At 44.5% G+C, this 24,479-nt stretch overlaps 1 protein-coding gene across 2 annotated transcripts in view; it reads right to left on the bottom strand.

Moving 5' to 3' along the window:
- ASB3 (ankyrin repeat and SOCS box containing 3) overlaps window positions 1-24,479 on the bottom strand; it is a 91,168-nt gene that overhangs the window by 15,075 nt on the left and 51,614 nt on the right. For both annotated transcript variants that reach the window (XM_089528927.1, XM_089528928.1), the window contains exons 5-8: window positions 12,533-12,645; window positions 10,481-10,616; window positions 5,075-5,252; window positions 3,543-3,740 (exon numbers count right to left, since the gene is read on the bottom strand). In XM_089528927.1, coding sequence (XP_089385053.1) covers window positions 3,543-3,740; window positions 5,075-5,252; window positions 10,481-10,616; window positions 12,533-12,645 — 625 coding nt within the window. The remainder of the gene's footprint in view (window positions 1-3,542; window positions 3,741-5,074; window positions 5,253-10,480; window positions 10,617-12,532; window positions 12,646-24,479) is intronic.

Here is a 24,479-nt window from a genome sequence, read left to right as displayed (position 1 = left end):
TGGCAGCACAGCATTTATATGCCACATGCCGCCAGAGTGCCTTGCAGCTGGCTTCAAGATACTGAGGGGCATGAAAAATCAATTTTTTCCCGGCCCAAGAAGCAGTGGATCTTTGCCACTCCTTTTTCAGCTGGCTTCAATGCAGACTGGGGCTGCAGTGTGTGCTTGCTGCAGCCCCAATCCGGCTTCAGCAGGGAAGCCTTGAAGGCGCCCTTTTGGGGCTGTCTGTTTCACCCCTTACTCTCAGATAAATGTAGAGAATCACAAATTTAGTAATTTGAGAAGGAAGGCTTACACTGTATAAGAAAGTGCAGGGGTAAGCTATAAAGACAGAAGATCCCAAGCTGTTAGAATCCTGGTGTATTCTACCAGATATATTGTGGTTGTGGATAATGGGGGCTAGGGTAGGCTTAGCTGGACTTGTAGAGGGAAAGCTGGGTTGTAACTGTTAGCTCCAGGTGGTGCTTATCGGGTGGCCTTGAAGGCCTAGTTCTCAGAGGTTTGGAATGCAGTCTCTAGGTTGGGGAGATGAGCTACGGAGGGGAGAGTTGTGGTGGATGGAAACCAGGGAGGAATGGGAGGAGTTTTTCTAGAGCGGGCTTTTGCTGAAGGGAGGAGTAGTTTGCTAAGGGGGATTTATGCATTGGGTTGGTTGGGAGGGGTCAGTCTCAGCTATGAAGCTGAGTGATGTGGAATTCCGATTCTGGAACCATCAATAAAGTACTGTTGATTTATCAATTAAGCTGACTGGTTGATTGTCCAGGATTCTGGTCCCGCACTCTGACAGTAGCCTATTTTCCATATTTCTCCCTTATCATTAAACTGGGACATAACCTATCATGGACATGGGCATGGACAGGAGAAGCATGTCCCTGTTAGTGCTTTTGGACATCTCAGCGGCTTTCGATACCATTGACCACGGTATCCTTCTGGAACGCCTGAGGGAGTTGGGCATTGGGAGCACTGCGCTCCAGTGGTTCCGATCCTACCTCTCGGGTAGATTCCAGATGGTGCAGCTGGGGGACGTTTGCTCCGATAAGAGGGCCCTTACATCTGGTGTCCCTCAAGGAGCTATTCTGTCCCCCATGCTATTCAACATTTACATGAAACCGCTGGGAAAGATCATCCGGAGACACGGGGCGCGGTGTTATCAGTACGCTGATGACACCCAAATCTGTTTCTCTGTGTCTCCGACTGATGCAGTAACTAGGGATGGCATCTCTTCTCTAAATGCCTGCTTGGAGTCGGTAATGGGCTGGATGAGGGAAAACAAACTCAGTGTGAATGCAGGGAAAACGGAAGTACTGGCGATAGGTTCCTCGGTTCCGGGTGGTGAGATCTGTCACCCAGTCCTGAATGGGGTCACGCTCCCTTTGAAGGACTCGGTGCGTAGCTTGGGAGTGCTCCTTGACTCGTCGCTCCAGTTGTCATCTCAGGTGGATGCGACAGTCAAGAGTGCTTGTTATCAGCTCCGACTGATATGCCAGCTGTGTCCCTACCTGGACCATAGGGACCTTGAAACTGTTGTACATGCTCTGGTAACCTCTCGACTGGATTTCTGCAACGCGCTCTACATGGGGCAACCCTTGTACCAAACCCGGAAGCTACAGTTGGTGCAGAATATGGCAGCAAGATTGGTCGCTGGTAGCTCCAGGCCTGACCATATAACACCTATTTTGAAAGATCTTCATTGGCTGCTTATTCGCTTCCGGGCTCAATACAAGGTGTTGGTTTTGACCTATAAAGCCCTAAATGGCTTGGGCCCAGGGTACTTGGAGGACCGCCTCTCCCCATACAATCCACCCCGCACACTCAGAACAACAGGGATGAAACTGTTGGAGGTCCCTAAGACACACTATGTGAGGATCTCACAGAGGGCTTTTTCTATCGCTGCCCCCAAACTTTGGAACAATCTCCCTGTCGAGCTCTATTCCACCGCGTCCTTAGTTCTTTTCAAAAAGAACTTGAAAACATATGTATTTCTGCAAGCCTTCCCACCATAATCATTTTATTCTTTGCCCCTCTATCAACGACCCTGGATTGTGTACCTGCCCTGCCCTTGTACTTCTACTTGTTTGTTGTTCTTTTTTAATGCTGTTTTTAACTTTTTATCGATATGCTTTTATCTGTATTGTAAGCTGCCTTGATCAAAATATTGGAAAGGCGGGATATAAATAAAATTTATTATTATTAATATTATTATTATTATTATTATTATCAAGAAGCATTTTCACTATGGTCAAAAATGGTCAGGAAAAAGTCAACTAGTGTTCTGGGAGTTCCAGAAGAGTGTGGACTGGAACTTGGGGAGTGGTATATCCACTGCTGTGCATTGATGTGTGATCCAATTTGACATGTTTATTTCACTTAATGAGTAAAACTTATATAAGTATCTCTCTTAAATCCTTTTGCTTTAACTAACAAGTTTTAACAAGGTTGGTAGGTGTGGGAAATGCTGTGGATGTAGTGTATCTCAATTTCAGTAAGGCTTTTGACAAGGTCCCCCATGATATCCTTGCAAAAAAGTTAGTAAAATGTGGGCTAGATAATTCAACTGTTAGGTGGAGTTAGCCCCAGGGTTTTGTGTACCCCACTCTTGATAGATAACTTGTGTTTTATTATTGAGGGTGGCAAGTTACGATTTCTTCCCTCAATCATTTTAAAAAGGCGCATGGGGAAATGATTAGAGGACTACCAATTAAATCAATGGGACAAGTTAGTCTGGCTAACCTCAACCCAATTTAAAGTCGAAGGTTTTTTTGGACTACATGGCCATGTTCTGGAAGAATTTATTCCTGATGTTTCACCTGCATCTGTGGCTGTCATCTTCAGAGATATGCCAAGCACAGATGCAGGCGAAATGTCAGGAATAAATTCTTCCAGAGCATGGCCACATAGCCCAAAAAACCCACAAAAATCCATTAAATCCAATTAATTTTAAAGAAACTACTCTTAATACAACTATGGAAAGTCTATCTCACAGAAGCATTGGAGAAAGAAACCACAAGCATTGTGGCCCTGAACCAACATTCTCACCATTTCCCCAGCCACTCTGAGTGAAAGTGAAAGCCGTTAGGAAATCTGATAATGGATTTAATATAACACCCACACTTTGAGACTCAGGAAGATTAGGTGCTTTTAACCATGTTCCAAAGAATGAGTTATTGCTTGGAAACTTGTCCAATAATTTTTGACAAGGGAAAATTAGCCATGAGATCCTGAAGACATCTCACCTACCATCAATCTTCCCCCGGAATATGCAACTGCAGGGGAGTGTTGGGTGTCTTCTAAGGTACATCCTCAGTGAAGTTATACAGGTGTGGCTATGGCGCAACATGGGACTGAATATACACCATGGGCAATTCCCCAGAATCTAATATGAGTTAGGAAGCAGTTTTTTCTACAGAAACGCTAACGAAGAAAGGGTTTCCTGAAAGCATAAAGTCTGAGGATCTTTGGGTACAGGACATCCACTATCCATCCACATTAGCCTATGTCTACTGTGTCTTGAATCCCATAATAACCATAAGCAACACACATACCCTTTTTGGATAGCCAGAGACATGGGTGACCTGCAGCTGAAGATTGGACAAGGTTGGGCATCTGGGCTATAGCCTTCTTTGAGCAATCGTTCCAAGCAATCTACATGTTCACCATAGACTGCTGAGTAGACAGGACTCACTTTGCCTTCAGCACTGCCACAGAGCCGGTCAGTAACTGGTATGAGCATTCGCAATATACTATGGACATAAAAACTGGATGTTATGATTTCATATTTCTATGCAAATGTAAAGCTTTTGCCATGAGCCTTAGATATCATTCCTGAAACCTCAAAACCATTGCCTTTCACTCTTCTTAATTACAAAATTATAAAACCCAAAATTCACATGTTTAAAATATTTTTATTTTTATTTTAATGGGAGATAGGTAACAAGACTGTTTTTTGAAATTACTTTAAATATAAATCTAGATTGTAGAAAAGTTACTTTTTTGGACTATGTTGGTTGGAGGCTACACATTATAGCCCCTCCCCACAAAAATCCAAGCTCTGGGATAACTCCAAAATATCTTGCTAAAATAATGGGAGGGAAACCATGCTGGCTTATATAGATTTAGCCCCTTTTAAACAACTTTTACTTTATATTTGCTGAAGAACCTGTTTCAAACTACCCAACTGTCAGAGGGTGGCATTCATTGAAAGAAGAAAAACACAGCAGAGACTTGTTGGCAAATATATAGCCATGCTATGAGAAGTCCCAAAGGAAACCAGTTGGACAAATTAATCATGGCTAATCTAAGTCTATTGATTCTAAGTCTATTGATTCTACTCCACATATATCTGAGGCCAACCCATCAGCTTTGATTGGCTTGCCCATGATGGAACTTCTAAATTCCCTCCCTCTGACAAGACCACTTTCTACATCACCACCAAACTTGAACAGACCTCCAAATGTAGCCAGTAAAAATGACTTTCCCTTCTGTGGAAATTTGCAATTTGCAACTCAATTTGCAATTATTTTCAAAATAAACTGTACTTTTCATATATAAGATATGAAATTTTTAGGCCAAGCCAAGTTATACAGAATGCATGATATCTTCCTAATTTAATCAAGTGACTTTGAATCTGTAAAGAATAGTAATATTACATTTTTCAGAAAACGTCTTATTTTTTTTTTAATTCTCTATGGCTTCAAAAATTTTTAGAAAATTTACATTTCTAATTGGAAGAGAATAAAAAATCTGCTCTCCAAACCATCTGAGTTCAATATTAGTGGCCTCCACAATCTATGGACTTCTGTATGATCTTCCCATACTTCCTTGGGCCTATAGAGTTCCTTTCCTTGTCTGACTTTCTTCCTCTGCAGCCCCATACTGGTTTCTTCCTCTCTCTCCACATATCAGAAAAATGTCTATGCTTTGTCTGCTGTCATGGAATAATTGCAATCTGCATCAATGGAAGGACTACTTGTGCTAATGACATCCCACATCTCAAGGTACAAACACATCTACATACATCCAACTTTTTTCTACCAGAGTTAACAAAATCTAGGAACAATCTCTTTCATAAACCTACTTGCAATGTCCCATTTGTGCCGCAGCATGGATAGGCAATTGCCATTCCTCTTCATTACAGTACAAGTTTGGATCCGCTCCACTGGATAACAACAGTTCCACACATCCATCCTTGCCTTCCTGGGCAGCAATAAATAGTGGTGTGGCCCGGTCCTTGGCTTGACAATTGACATTTGCTCCTGATGAAGAATTTCAATAAACAGATAAGAAAGGTGATAATGATTAGCACAAAAATTACTCTGCATCTCAAAAACATTCCTGTCATTGAATGGTCTATATCTATGCATTTCATTTTTTTTCTTAAAGTGCAGTACCTTACATTTCTCCCTATTTAAACTCATTTTGTTAGCTTTGGACCAGCTTTCTAATCTACTAAGGTCATTTCAAATTTTGATCCTCTCCCCTGGGGTATTAGCTACTCCTCCTAATTTGGTGTCATCTGCAAATTTGATAAGTATGTCAGGGATGATGGGAGTTGTTGCACATAACTTCAGGCTATAACTCCACACCAACTTGGTAAAGCTGAGCTGACCAGTTTTGGTCAGTGGTTGTTGTGTTGCTAATGTAGCAGAGTTGCAGAGTAGATGCTGAAGATCCTGACAAACCTCTTCAAGCTCTCTCTCACTTATCCGGATATCTCCATCTCAGGATCCACTGGTCCTTGTTTCCACTGCTTGGCACTTCTGCTTCCAGCAGTCAAGAAACCACACAATTTGTAGTCTAAACAAGAGTACTACTTTTATTCTGCTACCTGTTAAAGTACAACTAATAAAATAACAAACAACTTTGCAACACATTGGCTAAGCCCTGTAATGCTTCAGATTCCCACAGTTCACCCAGTTCACCAATCCACCAATTCACCAATATCAACCACATGGACAAGACTGGCAATTATTGTTATTGTTAGTTGCCACCCACTGGGTGTGCACTTTCACATTGATTGGTTGACTTTACTCTCCCCAGACCTAAGTCCAACCCTTGACTATGGTGGTCTTGGCCATGAGACATGTTCCAGGTGTTGTCAATGTTTATTCTTAAGTGACCTTGACTTCCAAGACTTATTGTTTTGACTATCTTTGCACCTGTGATTTTGTATACGTGCCTTGCCATACTGGAACCTTTCTAATTGTAAAATTTTCTGTCTCTTTGCTTCTCACATACATCTTTTCATTTCAATTACTGCATGTCCCATGCTCCATTTCCTGACAAAGCATGCCCCTTATCCTTTCATCCAAGTCATGAATAAAGATGTTGAACAGCACTGGGCCCAGGACAGAACCCTGTGGCACCCCACTGGTCACTTCTCTCCAGGATGAAGAGCCATTGCTGAGTACCCTTTGTTAATTCATTTAACAGTTGCATTGTTTAACTCACATTTTACTACCTTATTTGTAAGAATGTCATGGGGGGCCTTGTCAAAGACCTTACTGAAATCAAGATATGCTATATCCACAGTGTTCCCTCTATCTACCAAGCTGGTAACTTTATTTAAAAAAGAGATGAGATTAGTCTGTGGCATGACTTGTTTCTCAGAAACCCATGCTGAATTTTTGTGATTATGGCATTCCCTTCTAAATGTGCACTGACAATTTGTTTAATTATCTGCTCTAGAATCTTTCCTGCTATTGATGTCAGACTAACTGGACAATAATTATTGGGATCCTCAAGCAGAGCACGACAGCAATAGATTTCCCTTGTATATATCTGACAATGAAAGATATACTGCCACTGAATATGTAGCTGCCATTCAGCTATCTCTCCCTGAATCTCTCAAATCCCTTTTAAAGCTATATAAGCTGTTAGTCAGTACTACAGCAACTGGAGTTGCATCTGACAAGTTAAATATGCAGTTCCGTTTGTCTGTTTTAATCCCAAAGTCAATAAATTGCATGCTCACAAATGTTAATAAAAATAGGATGATGCTTGAAGTCATGAAAACTAGTTACCAAGCAAAACCAAAAACCAGTTTAAAATGTGCAGTGTCATTTCATGTACAATTCTTTCCATATTTATTCAGTATTAAGATACAATGAATTAAGTGGGGTATACTCCTAAGTAAGCACGCAGAGGATTATAATCTTGGTCTCTCAGCATTTGCCTTTGTAGGGACTGCAACTGAGCCTTTTGCCACTGGCTCTTTTTTGATTCTTTGAAAGATGAAAAATGCACTCTTGAGAGCCATAGCCTTATTTCATAGATCACAAACCAGCACTCCCCTCCTAAAGGGAATGATAGAAATGGCACCTGCTTCCTATACAGCAGGGATCGTCAACCTACGGCCCGCGGGTCGGATCCGGCCCAGCGAGGCCTTGGGACCGGCCCCAGCCCAGTCCTGCCGCCAATTGCTGCCCCTGCCGCAGCTTATGGCCGCGGCTGCTCATGCAGCCAGCCAGCCACCCACTTCCGCATCCGCCTCCTCCTCTGCCTCCTCCTTCTCTGCCCCCTGCGCGCTCCCTCTGGCCACGACCACCCATGCAGCCGGCCAGCCAGCTGCCTCTGCCTCCTTCTCCAACCTCCCCCGCGTGTCCCCCTTGCTTTTCAGGGCCGTGCGCGGCTGGCTGGCCACCCACCTCCTCCTTTGCCGCCTCCTCCTCCTCTTCGACCCTGGCCCTGGCCGTGCACCGGCCTAAAATGGGAGCTGGCCCCTTAAGGAGGCGGAGCCTGAGAAGAGGAGGAGGAGGAGGAGGACTCTGGGCCAGAGGGAGGGCAAAGGGCTCTTTGTCTTTGGCGCGAATTACAAAGCTTCCTCTTTGTAATTCGCAGGAGCAGCAGGAGAAGGGGAGGTGAGTGGCCATTCCAGGTCTCCCTTAGTTTTTATTTCTTTTTTCAGGGCAGGCCTGTGTAAGAGAGTCAGTGTGGTTTGAATGTATTTATTTTTTTATTATTTTTGATTATTTTTTATTATTTAAAATATCTAGGTCTCCCTTGTTTTTATTTTATTTTTTGTTATTTTTAATCTTAATAATATCCAATTTTCCTTTATTATTTATTTAATTATTTAAATTTTTAAAGAATTATTTAATTATTTATTTTTTGGCTTCGGCCCCCCAGTTGTCTGAGGGACAGCAACCCGGCCCCCGGCTCAAAAAGGTTGCCTACCCCTGCTATACAGAATGCAAGCATGCTTAAGATGGTCAAAGCTATGATAAGCCTGTGCACGCTAAGAGTAGTATGACTTTGCATAGTCTGGGAAGACATTAAAAGGAAGAAGGAATTTTTTTTGGGGGGGGGGGGGGGATATGGCAACTGGTTTTATTTCCACACAAGCCTTTGTGGATACAAACTTACTTCTTCAGATGCAATACAGAGCAATAATAAAAGCTCAGGTATAAAGCATATTTACATAGCTGTGGGACTGGGATGGAATGTAACAGGATCCAGAAAGAGGGCTGGAGCGTGGCTTTGGTGCAACTTCTGGACTCTTAGGATGCACGCATCATTGAAACACCATACCTCCACTGTGACTCGAAGCAGCTTTATTTTGGCTGTCTGTAACAGGCCTAAGATTTTTCCCTAGGCTATTTATGGTGCGGTCCAGACCAGCACTTTGCGCTGGCCTGGCCACGTACTAGGGTTGCACGGGTGTGGAGCAACTGCATGCCCTGCAACCCTAGTACGTGGCAGTGACATAATAATGGCGGCACCCTGTATACATGGGTGCCACCATTGTTACTTAAGCGCTACGTGGCGTCTGCACGTTGCTACACAGTGCTTACATAATGCCGCCCCTGCGGCTTTAAAAGAACCCACTTTTTGCAGTATGTTTTTTTAACAATGAGAATGAAAAATCTGAGTGTCATTTACCAGTGCTATCACACTACAGCGGGCCCTCTCCTTACACGGGAGATCCGTTTCAGATCCCCCCACATAAGGGAAAATCCACCAATGCTCGAGCCCCATAGGAAATAATGGGGTGCGTGCATGTGGCAGCGCGGCACACACGCCATTGTTGTTCTGCCCACAGAGCTTCCGCATGCTTAAGATGGTCAAAGCTATGATAAGCCTGTGCACGCTAAGAGTAGTATGACTTTGCATAGTCTGGGAAGACATTAAAAGGAAGAAGGAATTTTTTTTGGGGGGGGGGATATGGCAACTGGTTTTATTTCCACACAAGCCTTTGTGGATACAAACTTACTTCTTCAGATGCAATACAGAGCAATAATAAAAGCTCAGGTATAAAGCATATTTACATAGCTGTGGGACAGGGATGGAATGTAACAGGATCCAGAAAGAGGGCTGGAGCGTGGCTTTGGTGCAACTTCTGGACTCTTAGGATGCATGCATCATTGAAACACCATACCTCCACTGTGACTCGAAGCAGCTTTATTTTGGCTGTCTGTAACAGGCCTAAGATTTTTCCCTAGTCTATTTATGGTGCGGTCCAGACCAGCACTTTGCGCTGGCCTGGCCACGTACTAGGGTTGCACGGGTGCGGAGCAACCGCATGCCCTGCAACCCTAGTACGTGGCAGTGACATAATAATGGCGGCACCCTGTATACATGGGTGCCACCATTGTTACTTAAGCGCTACGTGGCGTCTGCACGTTGCTACACAGTGCTTACATAATGCCGCCCCTGCGGCTTTAAAAGAACCCACTTTTTGCAGGTTCTTTTTCCACCGGAGGGAAGCTGCACTATTTGGCAACTGCGGCTTCCCTCTGGAGGAAAAACAGGCACTGGCAGGCCATTGTTTTTCGGCGGTCTGTACTGCGCCTATATTACCTAAATTATTCCCAAGCTGCAGCTTACATTTGTTATTTGATGGAGGAGGATAAAAGTAGTTAAAATGAACCGTTTTCTGAAAATATATATATATATATATATATATATATATATAAGCATGATGGGGGGAAAGGTCTAAAACCCCATGCTGCAACATATGAGAATCCAAGCTGTAAAAAGAAGCTCAAGAAGCTAAAAATAAAACATCAAACTGTGCTAAATTCTATTATTGAATTAATTACAAAGAATCAAAAAATGAGGAAATTTATAACTGCATTTTCAACTTTAGTGCCCCAGTTGTGAAAAGCCCTCCAGATTCACTCTACCTTGAGATTTGTTGGTAACAGCCATGTTAGAAATACTTTAATAAATGCTCAGACTCATAGAGTTGGTAGGCCAGAGTCCAAACACAGAAATACACAGGTAATGAATGCATCTTCACAGATGGGTGTCAAATCTATTAAAAAGGGGAGGGGTGGCTGGTGACACCATCATCCCTGACAATCAAAACATCCTAGCCCTGACACACTGGGCTCCACTACAACACAACACCTCAACCACTTGGTCAGAAGGCTCTCAAAAGACAGGAAGGACATGAACAGAATGGCCCATCTGCATATCATTCACCCCAGCTTATACCAATGAAATCCATCTCAGACTTGTAGTTTCATAGAATCTGAGTTACCGTATGAGATAAGTATCCTTAAACATTCCAGTTTTCCATATTGTGCAGCAACAAATAAAGGTGTGATCCCAAAGTCATCCACAGATTCTATGTTGGCTCCTTGGTCAAGTAGTAATTTCAGTATCTCAGGGTATCTCTGAAGGAAAATGAAAATGTTGATGTTAAACAAAGCAACAAAACTGGCAGCTCTCTGAATTTATTTAAATATAACATCCAGCCATTATACATGGTTGCCAATGCCAATGTTCCCTCCTGCCCTTTCTCAGTGTCTGCCAAAGACCAGGCCCGGGGGGGGGGGGGGGGGCTTAATTCATTTCTATCTTTTGCAAAGACAACACAAGGAAGGTAGCTTTTCCCCTCACAAATTCTCAGCAATTCAGAGAGAACCAGGGTGCTCAGCAGACAGGGAAGTATATATGGACTCTTGATCTAATATGTATGTTTTTTTAACAATGAGAATGAAAAATCTGAGTGTCATTTACCAGTGCTATCACACTACAGCGGGCCCTCTCCTTACACGGGAGATCCGTTTCAGATCCCCCCACATAAGGGAAAATCCACCAATGCTCGAGCCCCATAGGAAATAATGGGGTGCGTGCATGTGGCAGCGCGGCACACACGCCATTGTTGTTCTGCCCACACAGCTTCCGCATAAGCTGGAAACCATGTAAAATGCATCCACGCATGGCGCAGGCACACTGTACATATGGATATCACTTACCTACAAATTGAAACTTACCCTCATATCAAAAGCTCACCACATCAAATGACTGTACCAAAAACAGAAGATACAAGTACAACCCAATCACATCCAATCCTCCCCTTCAGAGTTCTAGCACAATGTAGAAGCAAAGAAACTCAAAGAGTTGTCTAGTCCAACCTCTTGCTTGTCCAGGGATCTACCATTGAATCATTCCTGACAGGTGGTCATTCAACCTCTATTTAAAAACCTCCAGTGAAGGAGAATCCATCATTTTCCAACGCAGTCTTGTTCAAAGAAGTTATCTTAATATTTAGACAGAATCTTCTTTCTTGTAATTTGAATCCACTAGTCTGGGCTGTATCCTCTGTAGTAGTAGAAAGGAAGCTTACTGTATCTTCTACCTGACAGCCTTTCAGGTATAGCTGTCACATCACTTCTTAATCTTCTCTTCCCCAGACTCAACATACCCATCTCTCCCAACAATTCCTCATAGGGCTTGGTTTCCTCAGCCTTTGCCATCTTCTTGGTCAACCTTTGGAAACATCCCAGCTTATCAATGTTATGCCCTTTAATCAGTTGACATTTGATTAAAGTGTTACTATTACTATACTTTCTTTGATCTGAACATTATAATTCTGTTAACACAGCTTAAGCTAACATTGGGATTTTTGTTGCCAAATCATCCTGTTGACTAATGCTTAACTTGTGGTCTACTAAGATCTCTAGATATTTTTACACATGTGTTTCTCAAGCCAGGTGTCACTCATCCTGTATTTGTGTGTCTGATTGTTGATGTCTAACTTTAACCTTTTAAGCCAATGGCAGGTAGAAATACAAGGCTAAAATAAGCAACTTGCACAGAAGGGAGCAGGCAAAACTGTACTAGATGTTATGGCACTGGACTGGAAACATCCAAACAGGGTTACCATTATGAGCAGCATGTTTCTGGAAACACTGATTTGATTCCAGATGGAAAGGTAGTTTGCTAACTGATTTTCAAAATAGAAATTCTCATGAAAGATAAAATATATGTAAGGAAATAAGATGGGACAAAACAATTATTTCAAGTAAATTTATGTCCAATAACAAATTTATCTCCCTTTTTATATCTGATCATTTCTTAAACGTGTGTAATCTTTTTGCTATTTAAAATGTCTACTGTTTAACACTCACTGCAGCTCATTCAAAATGATCATTTGCATTTAGACTGACTTCTCAGCACCAGGTTGTCATAAATCAGAAAAAGAAAGTGGTACGAAAAGGCTATACAAAGCTGTCATTTGGAAGAAGAAAAAAGGGAGAGAGAAACTTTATTTATATGGAAATGAAATTATGGATTTATAGATTACCTGAAAAGCAGCCTGGTGCAAAGAATTCCATTCAGACCAGCAGTGGGACCCATTAATATTTGCTCCATGTTGAAGAAGAAGCTTTATCACATCAGTATGTCCATTTTCAACAGCTTCAAGTAGAAAGTTAAAAATCATTATCATCATACATCTTAATCACCACCATCATCACTAGCAATTTGTCTTCTGCTACCAAAATCAGAATTAATTCTGTAAGTGGTCATGCAGTATTATTATACAAGCATGACTACTCATGTATTTCCACAGGAACTCCAGGTTTATCCTTGCTTCAGTGGTAAAAGATGAAGAAATTTAAACAGAGTCACTGATAACATATTTTTAGCATTCAACACACACAGCATGTACCACAAATGCTTCATGTCAGGTAGCTTAGTTTTCAATAACAATGCAAGTTTGAATGACAATAACTACAGAAATCCCTAGATCTCTTCTGAGGCAAGTGGAAACCTATCAAAAGCTCATCAAAAGGAACTGCTAACAAAAGAAGGACTTACACACTGGACAAGTGCATCCTTGACCTCAGCTACTTCCCCTCTTGTCTCCTCCTCTTACACAGTTCTCCACACACAGGTTGCTTAGAACAGGGTGAACAGAGTGTTGCCCATGAGCCACCTCATGCCCTACACAAGGTCCCCAGTGCAGGACTCCTTTTAACTCCCCCAATGCAGCTCGAGGCCACTCTCTCCCCATGTAATTCTTCTCTCCCGCCTCAAGTTCATCTGGTCACTTCCTGTTTCTAAAAACTGCTCCCTTTTTTAAAAACTAAAACAGGTTGGGAAAGCATAATTTTATCTAAGTGGCAAATCACCCCCACGCGAGATTTCTACAAATGTGATCTGTCATCCTGAGTGTGTAAGAGAGGTTGGAGGGTATACAAATCTCCAAGGACTACAGGGTGGCAAAATGGCTATCATAATCGTAGAGGTTGCTCATCACTGTATTAGAAAAGGGCTTCTAGAATAAGACAGGGTCAAACTGCAATTTCAGTTCCTGACTTGTTCTCAATTAACACTTCAAACAAATCATTATTCAGACATTACAGGGACTCTGAGTCAAGTGAATGGGAAAAAATTGAGATCTCTACTTTAAGGCTGCTGGAGAAGAAAGAGATTAAGGGAAAACAAGCAAATGAACCACAGGACATCACATGGTTTTTTCTTGCAAGCCCAGTATCTTTGCTAGCTACAAAAATGCATTTGCAAAGAGAGACCAAAGAGCCAGCACAGTGTAGTGGTCAGACAGACCTCAGTCATTCACAGTGGCTGCTGTCCAGTAAGTCACGACTAGAGGACTTCTACAATCCCTATTGAATAGGTAGGGACCATGAATATAAATCGGTTTCCAGTGTGTAACTCCTAAACCTACATATGAGTACTTCCAGCTTCAAAGCCATGGTGGAAAAAGAATTATAAAGCAAATGTATAAACAATAATAACATGCCGTAGGAGTGCAGAAAAGCCAGCGCCGCAGCAGTCTCCATTTTGTTCAGTGTTTGATTCAAAGTATAGGAACTCTTTAACTCTTTAACTAGTTCAATTTCCTCATTACCTAGGCTGAGTTATCCATAGTCATTATTTTTAATGTTCAGCAGTAAGCCTGCCTTTGCATTTTCTTATTTAACTTTCCTTAGTAATTGTTTCAAATCTATTATATTTTCCACTAGTAATATGGTGTCATCTGCATATCTAAGACTGTTGATGTTCCTTCTTTCAATCTTCACACATCCTTCCTCTGAGTCTAAGCCTGTTCTGTGTATATTTTCCTGCATATAGGTTGAACGAGTAGGGTGACAGAATGCAGACTCGCCTGAATCCTTTGTCAACTGGGAACCATCCTTTATCTCCATATTCTGTTCTAACAGCAGCCTTCTTTCCAGAAGGAAGAGGTATGATATTTTCTGCATGAAAGTTGAACAAATAGGATGGTAGAATGCAGCCCTGCCTTATCCCTTTGCAAATTGGGAACCATTCTGTTTCTCTGTATTCTCCATATTCTAACAGTTGCCTCCTGTCCTAGGTACAGATTCCTCATTAGGACTATCAAGTGTTGTCGCACTGCTATTTGTTTAAAAGCTTTTCATGATCTATGCAGTCCAAGGCTTTGCTACAGTCTATAAAGCACATGCTAATTTTTATTAGCAGCATCTGCTAAGAGTTCCGGAGGCTACATTAGTTAATACCACTAGAAGGGCCTTTTCCACCTCGGCTCCTACCCTCTGGAACTCGCTGCCCATCGAGCTCCGTTCAGCAACCTCCCTGGCCCGATTTAAGAAGGGGCTGAAAACGTTCTTCTTCAAGCAGGCTTACCCCTGATTTTTTGCCCTGAGAGCCTCCTCTCCCCCCCCCCCCCAATTAGTAATTTGTGATTTGGCACAAGTTCTTTTATTGTGTTATTGTTTTTAACTGTATTGTTTTAATCTGTATCGTTGTATATTATTATTATTGTTGTGAACCGCCCTGATGTTTCGAAGGGCGGTATATAAATAAAGTTTTTATTTATTTATTTATTTATTATTATCTGGAATTTGTCTGGAATTTTGTTCTGGAAATCATTGGGCATGAGCCTCTAATTCATTTCCTCTTACCATGGAGACAGGAGAATGAGTTAAATATTTTAAATGTTATTTTAAAAGCAACTGAGTCTACAGCTCCTTAAATATGAAAAGATTGATTATAGGTTTGCATGAGTTTGTAATCCATTTCAACAAAGACATGAGTTGCCATCCTAAAGTACAGAAAAATATTTATTACCTATTTATTACATGTACATCCTGTCATTCAGCCAATGACAGGGGAGCAGCATGCCAAGCAACTCTCAATAATAAAATTAAAATAAAATCAACACAATTAAAATGTAAGCACAAAATTAAAACACTTTAGCAAAACAGAAATAACAACATCCAACAGAAATAGTAAAGTCAGAGGGAAATTGCACAAAATATAGATAATATGGTAGCCATTTACAAAACAGTATTTGTGGTACTGGGTAAATCAATTTTACACATCCAGTATAGCAAGAAACCATCATCCCAGTTCAAGCTAAAGAAGAAGAAATGAATCTCTTGATAAATTCTTAATTAAGCAATCTTATAGGGCAATTAGAAGTTTTCTTTGCTCAACTAGGGTACTCGACAGACAGGGGGCTAAACACCGCCTGTTTGCCCCATATCGTTGCCATGTCAAGCGCACACCACGGCAACAATCTGCTCCCTCTCAGGAGCTCACATGCCATCATGACACCCCTTCCGGCCAGCGCCATTTGGGCACTGTGACGCGCATGCGTCATCATGGCATGTCCCGTATAGATGGGCGTGCGCCAAGATGGCACCCAGGGCACACGGTAGGTTTTGGAAGCGTGCGAATGCTTCGCCCTACCGCAGCCTCATTCGCCGGTCTGTATCGCCACCATGTCCCCTTTTAAGTCATTTTTCCAATGCCCGAAAACAATGGTTCAGAAACTCAGGAAGCCTAGATGTCTTTGGACTTTGATGCCCAGAAGCTCCAGCCACAGCATGACAAACGTCAGGGATTATTGGGAAATGTAGTTCCACTACATCTGGAGACCAAAGCTTGGAGACCACACACTTAAAATCTGACAAACCTGACATTCTAGTTTGTCACAGCTGGTATAACACCCTCCATTTGGTGCAGAGTATCCTAGGATGGGACATGGTGGCTCAGTGGTTAATACACCTACTCTAGTGACTGCAATGTCAGTGGTTTAAGACCCAAGCACCATGTGACCGAGTGAGCTTCTGTCACTAGTCCCAGCTTCTGCCAACCTAGCAGTTCAAAAGCATGTAAAAGTGCAAGTAGATAAACAGGTACCACTTTGGTGAGATGGTAACAGCATTCTGTGCAGTCATGTTGGCCACATGATCATAGAGTTGTCGTTGACAACGTTGGCTCCCTTGCCTTAGTTACAGGGATGAGCACCATCCCTTGCAGTCAGACACGACTTGACAATCAAGTCAAAGAGGAAATGCTTACCTTTTTATCCTATAATGACCCATCTGACTGCCCTTAAAAATATACAAAGCAGTCTGGGAGAAAAGCTAGATTCTTTCTTGCTCAGTTTGTACCTCTCGTGACAATAAATTTATTTGCTGTCCTAATTTACATCATGTAGATTTTAGGAAGTATTGTTGGATTAAAATTTATTTTCCTATTTTTATTGTACATTCTCACTGCATTTCTTCCCTACTCTGTTTTTATTGATTTTAAAAAACTTTTTGAACTGAGTTAGTGAGCAGAAATGATTTTTAAAGATTGAGCTGTTCACCCCATCTACACACTGCTTAAGATGCTTTGGGGCTATGCTCTGCCTGAGAATTCTAAATACCCCTCCTTAAAACTGCAAATCCCACAATGCAACAGGAGGCAGCTAGAGGAGTCAAAGTGAAATAGTAGCACTTTAAGAGCATAGTGTGATAAACATCATGGAGAAAGAAAAGGAAGGACAGGCTAAATCTGGTCAGCTGGTACTGGTAGCTTAGCTATCTGGCTGACTGTGCACTCTTGAAACACACTCACAACTGAAGAATGCCTTTCCACTCCAGTGAGATTAAGGAGAGCAGATAGATGGTAGAGATGAGAAAATGAAAGTCAAAAATAGGCAAATGTTATAACTTTTTTGCAGAGATGCTCTGGAAGTGGTGAAAGACATCTGTTAATCACAACACTTCATTTTCGTCACCTACATACCTTGCATTTAGCATGCTTTATTTTGTGATTGTGATCACAAAGATAAACACAGAAAGTAAACATAGGATTGATCTGAGAGACTTTTGCCGAGACACTCATCTTAGCATGCCTGGTACCTGGGGGATTCGTTATGACAGGTTTTTTTTTTTTTTTTTGGGGGGGGGGGGGTTGGGTTTTTTTGTTTTTTGGTTATGTGTCATAGAGGCCCAAAACAGATGGGCCAAATGTCACAGGTTCATGAGAAGACATGACTCACCAGAAAATACAATAATGCTTGGGCCAGTAGAAGGCAGCAGGAAAGGGGGAAGAATGCATTACACATAGATAGACTCAATCAAGGAAACAACAGCCTGAGTCTGCAAGATCTGAGCAGGGCTAGAATCATAGAATCAAAGAGTTGGGACTGGGGATTTTAGAGGTATCATTCATAGGGTTGGCATAAGTCAAAGCCAATTTGGAGTGGTATTTTACCACTCCTTTTGGCCAGTTCTTTCCTGTTCACGTGGGTTCGGTGCAGTTTCTGCCACGTTTGGGGCGTATATCATCAATGCTATGCCCTCAACCTTCTCATGATATGTCCAAAGTCCCACAGTCTCAATTTAGCCATCTTGGCTTCTAGAGAGTTCAGGCTTGATTTGCTCCATACGGAGATACAGCGTGACTCTATGGCACTTGTTGGGTAGAGGGATAGAAGAGTAGCACTACTGCCTTCAAAGGTGCAAGTGAGCAACCTGCTCCAAAGAAGACTGAACTGAAACTTTCTGCAAATTCCTTCATCCAGACCACAACTCCAAAGCTCTGCCACTTCACCTGAAGGACAATGAATTCAGTGAACTAGGCCAACTCATTACAAAAACCTTAACTGAAGACAAGCATTTCTACTCCTCTCTTTGGTCTCCTTCCTGACATGCACTCAACACCACTCCACTAGGCATGATCGAACAATACTGTAAGTATTATGCCCCTCAAGTAAAATGCTCAGGGGAGGGCATGCATGAGCGTCTTGGCTCAGATCTGCAGGCTCCAATCCAGTCCAGCCCAAGAATTGCAATGTACAGTATATTTCTTACAACTAACTCATAGTCTGTCACACAAGGAATAGAAGAGCCTCAGACTTTCCCGATGTTGAACTCAGACTGAGAATGATGGCACCCACTTTTTATGATGGAGATGTGGGATTCCACCTGGGGTAGTTGTACTATGCTTGTAGTTTTCTAATTTAACATTTGCTTTGCATGCCACCACAAAACTGAAAAGATCTATTATTTGCTTATCTTTGTAAATAGCACATCACAGTTGCAATCTCTAACGACAAATGCAATAATTGTACTGCGATTTTTCCTTCAGGCTAAGAGACAGCTTCAGAAACATTTGTGTGTTTCACCAGTCATTTTCTGCTACTTCATCAACAGTTCAAGATTTTATCTGCAAGCAGACAGCAGACAAAATGAGAATACATTCTTGAAAACAATATACAGTATATGAAATACATAAAAATGGCTATAAACTAACACTCACTTACTCAGTCCCTCTATCTCTCTATAAATGCAGGAATGAGAATTTCCTCTTTCTGTAACATATGTAGCAATGGTGTTATACTGCCACAAAAATGAAAATGGTGTTTGAACGTACCAAACAACAGTTCTGGAGTTCTGAGAATTACATATGTACTATGTGTGTATGTTGGCAAAAAGGAAACCTGGAAAGCTGTGAATGGGAGAGGAAGTGTGTATTATGCCTTACTGGATTTATAAATATATACTGATGAACCTGAGTAGCAAGAATAGGTTGAAAACTCATTAGTCTAAATCCAATTTTAATTCCAAATACAGCAGACCCATTGAAATGAATGCAACCTTGTTAGCCACTACCTACTATCGATTTGTCTATTGTAGCTGAGGCTAAATTTGGATTTAGCTAAGTAACAGCAAAATAGGTGAGATACTCGGGGGGGGGGGGAGGAGAGGGTGGTGAAATTACAACAGAAGCAAATATTATTAACAAATCTATCAGACTTTGTAAAATACGATTGGGAAAGTAGAGCCTGTATGAATAATTTGCTACTAGAAATAAAGCAACATTTTCAATTGATTTCCAAAGTGAGATACAGAACCTAAAGATAACAATCTAATCAGCACTGCAAAAATAATGCAGTTTGACACTGCTTTAGCTGTCATGGCTCCATCCTATGGAATCTTAGGATTTGTGGTTTGTTGTGGCACCAGAGTTTTCTGACAGAGATGGCTAAATATCACACAAAATTACAAATCCCAGAATTCCAATAGCCATTGAGCCATGGGAGTTAAAGCTGTGTCAAAATGAATTATTTCTGCAGCATTAGGGTAAAATATGCATTCGGCATTTTTTACTATGAAAATTATCTAAATTACGTTGAAGATAAACATATGCTGAAGATATTTTCTGGATTATTATCTCTCACCATTTTGCTTATGCTGTCTGTATGAATGTATTGCATTTACATTTTAAATTTAACTAAGTTTATTTTTTTTTAAAAAAACAAACACCTAAAAACAGATGTTGTGATTCCAAACAAGTGTTTTCAATATGCTGAAGTCAAGTTCCACAGTAGTTTGGACAAGGAGCACTTTTAAAACTGTTTTGACCTTGATTTCAGTAAGGCCTTTGACAAGGTACCCCATGATATTATTATTATTATTATTATTATTATTATTATTATTAACCTTTATTTATAAAGCGCTGTAAATTTACACAGCGCTGTACATACAATCTTTTTAATAAGATGGTTCCCTGCCCTCAGGCCTACAATCTAAAAGACACGACACAAAAGGAGAAAGGAGTAGTGTTGGGAAAGGGTGGTCCAGCACTTCTTCTCAACCTCTGAGGCCTGGACCAAGTCAGATGGACTGGAGGGAGGACTTGGCTTCTTGGACCTAGCCTGCCTCTCTCTCCCTCAAGATGGAGGATGAAGGGAGGGCTTGTCTTCTTCCAGGCAGGCCTGGTGGAGCTTGCCTACCTCTCTCTCCTTCAAGATGGAGGATGAACGGAGGGCTTGTCTTCTTCCAGGCAGGCCTGGTGGAGCTTGCCTGCCTCTCTCTCTCCTTCAAGATGGAGGATGAAGGGAGGGCTTGTCTTCTTCCAGGCAGGCCTGGTGGAGCTTGCCTACCTCTCTCTCTCCTTCAAGATGGAGGATGAAGGGAGGGCTCGTCTTCTTCCAGGCAGGCCTGGTGGAGCTAGCCTGCCTCCCTCTCCCTCAAGATGGAGGATGAAGGGAGGGCTTGTCTTCTTCCAGGCAGGCCTGGTGGAGCTTGCCTGCCTCTCTCTCTCCCTCAAGATGGAGGATGAAGGGAGGGCTTGTCTTCTTCCAGGCAGGCCTGGTGGAGCTTGCCTGCCTCTCTCTCCCTCAAGATGGAGGATGAAGGGAGGGCTTGTCTTCTTCCAGGCAGGCCTGGTGGAGCTTGCCTGCCTCTCTCTCTCCTTCAAGATGGAGGATGAAGGGAGGGCTCGTCTTCTTCCAGGCAGGCCTGGTGGAGCTTGCCTACCTCTCTCTCTCCTTCAAGATGGAGGATGAAGGGAGGGCTCGTCTTCTTCCAGGCAGGCCTGGTGGAGCTTGCCTACCTCTCTCTCTCCTTCAAGATGGAGGATGAAGGGAGGGCTTGTCTTCTTCCAGGCAGGCCTGGTGGAGCTTGCCTGCCTCTCTCTCTCCCTCAAGATGGAGGATGAAGGGAGGGCTTGTCTTCTTCCAGGCAGGCCTGGTGGAGCTTGCCTGCCTCTCTCTCTCCTTCAAGATGGAGGATGAAGGGAGGGCTCGTCTTCTTCCAGGCAGGCCTGGTGGAGCTAGCCTGCCTCCCTCTCCCTCAAGATGGAGGATGAAGGGAGGGCTTGTCTTCTTCCAGGCAGGCCTGGTGGAGCTTGCCTGCCTCTCTCTCTCCTTCAAGATGGAGGATGAAGGGAGGGCTTGTCTTCTTCCAGGCAGGCCTGGTGGAGCTTGCCTGCCTCTCTCTCTCCTTCAAGATGGAGGATGAAGGGAGGGCTTGTCTTCTTCCAGGCAGGCCTGGTGGAGCTAGCCTGCCTCCCTCTCCCTCAAGATGGAGGATGAAGGGAGGGCTTGTCTTCTTCCAGGCAGGCCTGGTGGAGCTTGCCTGCCTCCCTCTCCCTCAAGATGGAGGATGAAGGGAGGGCTTGTCTTCTTCCAGGCAGGCCTGGTGGAGCTTGCCTGCCTCTCTCTCTCCTTCAAGATGGAGGATGAAGGGAGGGCTTGTCTTCTTCCAGGCAGGCCTGGTGGAGCTTGCCTACCTCTCTCTCTCCTTCAAGATGGAGGATGAAGGGAGGGCCTGTCTTCTTCCAGGCAGGCCTGGTGGAGCTTGCCTACCTCTCTCTCTCCTTCAAGATGGAGGATGAAGGGAGGGCCTGTCTTCTTCCAGGCAGGCCTGGTGGAGCTTGCCTGCCTCTCTCTCTCCTTCAAGATGGAGGATGAAGGGAGGGCTTGTCTTCTTCCAGGCAGGCCTGGTGGAGCTTGCCTGCCTCTCTCTCTCCTTCAAGATGGAGGATGAAGGGAGGGCTTGTCTTCTTCCAGGCAGGCCTGGTGGAGCTTGCCTGCCTCTCTCTCTCCTTCAAGATGGAGGATGAAGGGAGGGCTTGTCTTCTTCCAGGCAGGCCTGGTGGAGCTTGCCTGCCTCCCTCTCCCTCAAGATGGAGGATGAAGGGAGGGCTTGTCTTCTTCCAGGCAGGCCTGGTGGAGCTTGCCTGCCTCTCTCTCTCCTTCAAGATGGAGGATGAAGGGAGGGCTTGTCTTCTTCCAGGCAGGCCTGGTGGAGCTAGCCTGCCTCCCTCTCCCTCAAGATGGAGGATGAAGGGAGGGCTTGTCTTCTTCCAGGCAGGCCTGGTGGAGCTTGCCTACCTCTCTCTCTCCCTCAAGATGGAGGATGAAGGGAGGGCTTGTCTTCTTCCAGGCAGGCCTGGTGGAGCTTGCCTACCTCTCTCTCTCTCCTTCAAGATGGAGGATGAAGGGAGGGCTCGTCTTCTTCCAGGCAGGCCTGGTGGAGCTTGCCTACCTCTCTCTCTCCTTCAAGATGGAGGATGAAGGGAGGGCTCGTCTTCTTCCAGGCAGGCCTGGTGGAGCTTGCCTGCCTCTCTCTCTCCTTCAAGATGGAGGATGAAGGGAGGGCTTGTCTTCTTCCAGGCAGGCCTGGTGGAGCTAGCCTGCCTCCCTCTCCCTCAAGATGGAGGATGAAGGGAGGGCTTGTCTTCTTCCAGGCAGGCCTGGTGGAGCTTGCCTGCCTCTCTCTCTCCTTCAAGATGGAGGATGAAGGGAGGGCCTGTCTTCTTCCAGGCAGGCCTGGTGGAGCTTGCCTGCCTCTCTCTCTCCTTCAAGATGGAGGATGAAGGGAGGGCTTGTCTTCTTCCAGGCAGGCCTGGTGGAGCTTGCCTGCCTCTCTCTCTCCTTCAAGATGGAGGATGAAGGGAGGGCTTGTCTTCTTCCAGGCAGGCCTGGTGGAGCTTGCCTGCCTCTCTCTCTCCTTCAAGATGGAGGATGAAGGGAGGGCTTGTCTTCTTCCAGGCAGGCCTGGTGGAGCTTGCCTGCCTCTCTCTCTCCTTCAAGATGGAGGATGAAGGGAGGGCTTGTCTTCTTCCAGGCAGGCCTGGTGGAGCTTGCCTGCCTCTCTCTCTCCCTCAAGATGGAGGATGAAGGGAGGGCTTGTCTTCTTCCAGGCAGGCCTGGTGGAGCTTGCCTGCCTCTCTCTCTCCCTCAAGATGGAGGATGAAGGGAGGGCTTGTCTTCTTCCAGGCAGGCCTGGTGGAGCTTGCCTGCCTCTCTCTCTCCCTCAAGATGGAGGATGAAGGGAGGGCTTGTCTTCTTCCAGGCAGGCCTGGTGGAGCTTGCCTGCCTCTCTCTCTCCCTCAAGATGGAGGATGAAGGGAGGGCTTGTCTTCTTCCAGGCAGGCCTGGTGGAGCTTGCCTGCCTCTCTCTCTCCTTCAAGATGGAGGATGCAGGGAGGGCTTGTCTTCTTCCAGGCAGGCCTGGTGGAGCTTGCCTACCTCTCTCTCTCCTTCAAGATGGAGGATGAAGGGAGGGCTTGTCTTCTTCCAGGCAGGCCTGGTGGAGCTTGCCTACCTCTCTCTCTCCTTCAAGATGGAGGATGAAGGGAGGGCTCGTCTTCTTCCAGGCAGGCCTGGTGGAGCTTGCCTACCTCTCTCTCTTCTTCAAGATGGAGGATGAAGGGAGGGCTCGTCTTCTTCCAGGTAGGCCTGGTGGAGCTAGCCTGCCTCCCTCTCCCTCAAGATGGAGGATGAAGGGAGGGCTTGTCTTCTTCCAGGCAGGCCTGGTGGAGCTTGCCTGCCTCTCTCTCTCCTTCAAGATGGAGGATGAAGGGAGGGCTTGTCTTCTTCCAGGCAGGCCTGGTGGAGCTTGCCTGCCTCTCTCTCTCCTTCAAGATGGAGGATGAAGGGAGGGCTTGTCTTCTTCCAGGCAGGCCTGGTGGAGCTAGCCTGCCTCCCTCTCCCTCAAGATGGAGGATGAAGGGAGGGCTTGTCTTCTTCCAGGCAGGCCTGGTGGAGCTTGCCTGCCTCTCTCTCTCCTTCAAGATGGAGGATGAAGGGAGGGCTTGTCTTCTTCCAGGCAGGCCTGGTGGAGCTAGCCTGCCTCCCTCTCCCTCAAGATGGAGGATGAAGGGAGGGCTTGTCTTCCTCCAGGCAGGCCTGGTGGAGCTAGCCTGCCTCTCTCTCCCTCAAGATGGAGGATGAAGGGAGGGCTTGTCTTCTTCCAGGCAGGCCTGGTGGAGCTTGCCTACCTCTCTCTCTCCTTCAAGATGGAGGATGAAGGGAGGGCTCGTCTTCTTCCAGGCAGGCCTGGTGGAGCTTGCCTACCTCTCTCTCTCCCTCAAGATGGAGGATGAAGGGAGGGCTTGTCTTCTTCCAGGCAGGCCTGGTGGAGCTAGCCTGCCTCCCTCTCCCTCAAGATGGAGGATGAAGGGAGGGCTTGTCTTCTTCCAGGCAGGCCTGGTGGAGCTTGCCTGCCTCCCTCTCCCTCAAGATGGAGGATGAAGGGAGGGCTTGTCTTCTTCCAGGCAGGCCTGGTGGAGCTTGCCTGCCTCTCTCTCTCCTTCAAGATGGAGGATGAAGGGAGGGCTTGTCTTCTTCCAGGCAGGCCTGGTGGAGCTTGCCTACCTCTCTCTCTCCTTCAAGATGGAGGATGAAGGGAGGGCTCGTCTTCTTCCAGGCAGGCCTGGTGGAGCTTGCCTAC

This window comes from Sceloporus occidentalis, unplaced genomic scaffold, assembly GCF_023333645.1.
Source record: "Sceloporus occidentalis isolate IW3139 unplaced genomic scaffold, rSceOcc1.0.p SCAF_6, whole genome shotgun sequence".
Classification (NCBI taxonomy): Eukaryota; Metazoa; Chordata; class Lepidosauria; order Squamata; family Phrynosomatidae; genus Sceloporus; species Sceloporus occidentalis.
The sequence above is the reverse complement of the archived record's forward strand: the minus strand, read 5'-3'. Positions and strand labels throughout refer to the sequence as shown.